General features: G+C 36.4%; 1 protein-coding gene across 2 annotated transcripts in view; it reads left to right on the forward strand.

Annotated features, from left to right (window-relative positions):
* LOC121327963 (cell division cycle protein 16 homolog) overlaps positions 1-4,826 on the forward strand; it is a 29,252-nt gene extending 24,426 nt beyond the window's left edge. For both annotated transcript variants that reach the window (XM_041272352.1, XM_041272350.1), the window contains exons 15-18: positions 1,692-1,753; positions 3,389-3,524; positions 3,921-4,011; positions 4,315-4,826. In XM_041272352.1, coding sequence (XP_041128286.1) covers positions 1,692-1,753; positions 3,389-3,524; positions 3,921-4,011; positions 4,315-4,565 — 540 coding nt within the window. In that variant the 3' untranslated portion in view covers positions 4,566-4,826. The remainder of the gene's footprint in view (positions 1-1,691; positions 1,754-3,388; positions 3,525-3,920; positions 4,012-4,314) is intronic.
* The last annotated feature ends 1,174 nt before the right edge of the window (positions 4,827-6,000 follow it).

Here is a 6,000-nt window from a genome sequence, read left to right on the forward strand (position 1 = left end):
CATGAACTCTGTCTCTCTCTCTCTCACACACACACACACACACACCTACACCTCCTCACCAATACTGACATGAACTCGCACACACCCACACCTCTTCACCAACACTGACATGAACTCTGTCTCTCTCTCTCACACACACACACACACACCAACACCTCCTCACCAATACTGACATGAACTCGCACACACCCACACCTCTTCACCAACACTGACATGAACTCTGTCTCTCTCTCTCACACACACACACACACACCTACACCTCCTCACCAATACTGACATGAACTCGCACACACCCACACCTCTTCACCAACGCTGACACTAACTCTAAGAATTTTAACATCCACACCCGTGACTACCCCTTTTATACACCTGTATTAACCATTAATCGCCACCTATTTAATTTACAGCCCCAGCCACATTCTCATGTGTTTCTGCTGCGAGGAATTTAACTCCCTTGCTGCCAATCCAATAACCCCCAATATCCCCCAATATCCCCCTCCCCTTCTTTACTAATGAAAATATCTGGCAGTGGGCTTACTGTGGTGTATTTAATACCGTAAAAAGCAGAACAAAATCTCTGAGACCATTGCAGTCAACTGCTGCATAGATTAACCATTCATCAGAATGAGTCAACAAACGAGTGCAGCTGTTAAGTTATTGTTTTAGCATCACTTTAGTGACTTGGCAAGTTGTATTTGAAGCAGTTAAATATGATAGCAGCCAACTTGCTCCTGAAGTGTCACCCAGAGATTCAATTTGGCGACCAGTTGTTTTTGTCCTAGGAGCCATTGGCTCCGAAGGCAAAATGTTTGTCTGGAGCTATGATATTTTTTTTTCAATGTAGCTAATAGCTCTAGTTTTATTTTTATGGTGCTGGCAGCTTCCTAGATTTTTAAGTGCATTAACATCACAGCCTAATAGATGTAGTCTTTAAAATTAAATACTGTGTTTTGTTTGAAATGAAAGGTTGTTCGTAAATGGTTTGCCTATTTAGAAAATGTTTTCTCCTCCAGACTTGAGTGACTTTTTTTTTTTTCCCATTCTTGCCTTGTTACCAAAATAGGTTATTTTACATCTGCTTCAGGCCTCTTCAAGGGTTTGGATAGTGGAGACTAATTCAAGAGCCTTATACTGCAGAGATTGATGTGCCTAATTGAATATGCATTGAAAAGTTATTTCATTTTAGATAATTGTCCTTTTTTTGCTGTACAACCTGCACCTTGTTACCTGGTTTGCGCCTGGTCTCTCTTGCTTTGGGTAATAATAATAAAATAGTAGTACTATTACCAATGCTATACCTGTCTTTGTGCATTATACTATACAATATGAATGGTACTATTATGATATTACCACCTAGTTCATTATTGTGCACTCTAATTGGTGTCCTTGTGTTGTACAAAATCTCTACCAAAATTGTAAGTTGCATTTCAGAAATATGAAGGAGGTTCCTTAACTAGCTACACAAATGATCCACATTTGCAGACCATGTCCATAACTGGTGCATTATATTCCCTTGTTTAATATTTTATTGATTTTGTTATTTATTTATTTTACCTTGATAGCTTGGCATGTTAAAGTAATAATTAACTGTTTTATAGACACACAGTGTTGCTTTTTTGGGATCACACTTGGTAGTGTTCATCTGCAAGGTAAAATAAAAAATGACAGCTTTTTTTGTTTTTTTTGCGCAGGTGACTGTTGATAAATGGGAGCCTCTGTTAAATAACCTTGGTCATGTATGTCGGAAACTTAAGTAAGTAAACAATGAGTTGTGTCCTATTCTGTGCAGGCAGCCTGGGGAGACTAGGTCAAATGTCATTTGAAGTACAAAAAGCTGTTTCCCAATCATATGCTCCCTTCCAGGCATCTGCATAGAGGTGGTAATTTTAACGTTTATAATCATGTTGGCTATCGTTACAATTGGAGTCCTTTCTTTGTCAAGTTAACAATAAACGACCAACAAATCTATTTATGATACAATACCGTGAAAAATGAATATGTCAAACAAATTCACTTGAAGTAGAACTCGCCAAAAAATAATTAACATTGTGTTAAATAATATCATTTTGCCACAGCAGATCTTAGCTGTAATGTTGCACAATCCTCCCAGGCAGACCAGAGAGAATTAATGTCAATTGGTACCTGGATAGAAATAGTAACACAATGAAGTGGAGTCATTTGTTTAAATTAAAAAAAAAAAAAAAAAAAACAGGTCTTGTGTTCTGAAGTGAGATAATGACAAACAAATATTCTGCTAAATGTCTTGTGTGTCATAAGCATGCCATGGAATACTGCACCCATGCTAATAACCTGGTGCAGCTTACCAGACAAAAGAAAGCATGCTTTTTGTATTTCCAATAACATTGTCTTTTATATCTTTGTTGTGCTGCTCCCAGTTGTGATAACAATACCTGAGTGTGATAAGATCACTGAATCCAGCCTATTTACTGTAACAGTATGGGTATCGGATAGCTCTGAGCAAGTAATACCCAGTCCTCCCCAGAAGGAAGTCTAAAATATGCATGAGATAACTATAATAAGTTGGCATGGCAGTAGTCCATTCTAGTGTGGGTTACAACATGCAGAACGGTTCTGGCCTAGTGCAATAGGAAGGTGAGGTCTCTTTTTTTTATTCATCCTTTGCAGTGTGAAGCCAGGGCAGTCTGTTTAATGAATAGCACTGTCACGCAAGATAACCTTGTGGGTTTTTTTTGTTAGTTTTTTTATAGGCTAGCCTTTCTAAAATAAAGATTGTAACTACGAATGACATGCCCATCATTGTCCAATGAAATATATATTGCAGCAGTTGTATGTGTTGAAAATTGTGTCACAAGTTAAATGTGGTGGCCTCAATTTCATTCACTGTTTATAAAACTCAAAAGGAGAAGGTGGGCATGGATACTAAACTCCTCCCTCAGGAGAAGTACACATTGCCCCTTTGTGCTCTCCATGAATTTAGAGAAATACAACTTAATACTTTGTAGTTAAGTCCCCAACTCAAACAGTGACCTCATTGTTTCCATGGAAATGTATTGTTTGGTATTACACATCACTTTTTTTTTTTTGCGTAATTCTTGATTCTAATATGGTATAATCAGTGTTGTCGTATGTACAGGCTTAAACTGGATTGATGTTTTTAAAAGGAGCAGGAGAGGAGAAGCAGATGTTCCTGTAATTAATTATGCAGCTCTTCATGTACAATGAACAAATAAGCCGTAGACTAGATGCAGAAAAAGCTCTAATTTCAAGTACCCTGGAGGATGGCAAAATGTCCAATTATTGCTTCCATGATTCAGCTATTTTGTCTGGTAAATACTAGCCTGCAAAAAAAGCAGGGTTGCTTGATTCTCAATTTTTATTTTACTGAAAGACTTTGTTGCTTCTGTAGGAAATATGAGCAAGCGCTGGAGTACCACCGACAGGCCCTTGTGCTGATTCCCCAGCATGCTTCCACGTATTCTGCTATTGGATATGTCTACAGTCTTATGGGCGACTTTGAGAATGCTATTGACTATTTCCACACAGTAAGATTTTACACTGTTTTGTATACACCACCACCCTCATTGCAATCCAAAAGCAAAACATTTTCTTGTGAGGTCTTTACTTGTAATAGCCTTAAATAATTTCCTTTTCCAGGAACACCTTTTGGTACAGCTTTAACTGTGGTGCATAACACCGGACTCAAGATGTATCACTATTCTGATAAACTCATCCTTGTCTTTCAGCTGATTTATGAACTGCTATTAAAATGTAATTTACCAGGAGTTGTCTGTGTCTGTTTCATGTGGTTGAAAATAAATAAGTGAAAAAATGAAAATTCTAGTTGTATACCGTTACATATTACATCTACAGTATCTTTGTTCATGTAATTGTTTTACCAACACTAATAAATAAATTGCAATTTCTTTTTTTAAATGCAGGCCCTTGGTCTCAGAAGAGATGATACATTTTCTGTAACAATGCTAGGACACTGTATTGAAATGTACATTGGAGATGCAGATGCATATATAGGTATGTTACTCATTTTATGCCAGAACTGTAGTTCTTTTGTAATGTGTAACTATACATTTTGCTAGATTTTGACTTTTTTTCTTAATTGATGTAAGTGGTGTAATTATGTTGTCAACAATACATTTCTATGAAGCTTTGTTGGACAATATAAGCTAATTTGACTTGGTTGTCTTGAAGCATCATTTTAAAAGCCTGAAAGTAATTAGCTGCTTTCTATTATGACATTGTAGTAGTATATTCTGGGGCCACTTTTAATTTTCAATATACTTTGACTGTTTTATAAAATGCATTAATTTGTTTTAGGAACAGACATCAAGGACAAGTTACGAAACACTTCGAGTACTCCAGCACTAATGAAAATGCTGACAAACCCAGTGGATGCCAGTGAGCTCAGAACACAGCCACTGGAGGAGAGTGGCGTCATGGCCTTGGAGACTTCTCCAAATCCAGAGAAACCGATAGAAGCTGCTCCCAGATTTAATGAAACCTTAGAGTTCGAGATGTATGAAAGTGACATGATGTTAGAGACGTCTATATCTGACACCAGCACGTGATGGGCCCAATTCACAGTGCCTTTCTTGACTTCTGGATTATTGTTGAACTGTCTACACATTAAGATTAAGCATCTAAACTTGATCTTGTGCATCTCTGGTTGTACAAGTAATTTGTTAATTGCTTTATTGTGTATTTTGTGGTTAAACACAATCTACAAGGAAGAATAGCACAGCAGCCAGGAAAAAAATCTGTTCATGAGCAAACCAACATTTTTGCATAATTCAATAAATAAAACCTGCTTAATTCCACTTTTTAAAAAATGTCTAACAAGTGAATGAAGTGAATACATTTATTAAAAATCATTGGACTTTTTATAGTTTACTTAAGTCATTTAAATGTTTTTTTTGTGTGTGTGTGTGTGTACTTGCTTCTGTTTTACAAGGGGGCTTCATTTTAAAACAGTAATCTAATTAGAATTGAGTTTTGAGGGCCCTTAAAAGCTAAAGTTAATTAAGTAATAGTCTTCTGTTCCATTAATTTTTAACATTTGTTTTGTTGTGCCTGAATGCTAATGTACAATGCGGCTGTTGCTGGAAATGTGGCATTGTAAATCATAAACTTTCTCATTACTGTCGGCAAACAAAATGTATTCCTATTTCCCAGCAGAACATGCGTGGTCTTCATTTCCTTGTTATCTCTCACAGGGATGAAATTATCTGACATGGATATACAGGTAGTGGCAGTGACTACCAAATGTTACCTTAAGTAAAGTAGTCCAAGATTTGTGTCAATTTGTGGCTGTGAAACCACCCCCATAATAATGTCATTATACCTGTAGAAACACCTACAGGACTGTTCCTAATACTCCATTTATCAAATTGTTCAAAATACCCTCCTGGAAGCTTGAACCCATATTCCAGTTTAAGCCCTTATTTTAGGTAACATCAATGGCTTAACATGAAACCAAAAAAAAATAGGTTATATAAACTAATTAGAATCAAGTAGACCATTTATACTTTACTGAAATAAGGTTAAGGTCAATTACAAAGTTTCTGCTTTCTGCTAGATTGTAGTGCGAAGTAACTGAATCAAGTAAATTTCAGCCAAAGCGGGGGGAAGGGATTCACTTGTCACGTATCTCGTTTATTATAACTACTTCCGTGATTAAGTGCCAGAGATCTGAACTGGAACTTGATCATTTTATTAACTGCACTTCACAGTAGTTTTTGTAACAAGAATGGTAGGGGTGTTTTTTCATGAATTTGCCTGAAACCTCGTCTTTAGTTTCCATATTATACTTTCTGATACAGTTAAAGAGAACCAGCCTAATCCCCAGGATATAATAACATGAGCTATCAGGCAGGTAAAAGAATGATATCACTATATAATTGAAATTCATTACATTCCAAATGCTATAAAAAAATAATAACTTTTTTAAATGCAGAGTTGTAAATGCATGGTTTAGTTATTAACCAGCAATATCTAAAATGGCAA

Source organism: Polyodon spathula, chromosome 15 (assembly GCF_017654505.1).
Source record: "Polyodon spathula isolate WHYD16114869_AA chromosome 15, ASM1765450v1, whole genome shotgun sequence".
NCBI classification, from domain to species: domain Eukaryota; kingdom Metazoa; phylum Chordata; class Actinopteri; order Acipenseriformes; family Polyodontidae; genus Polyodon; species Polyodon spathula.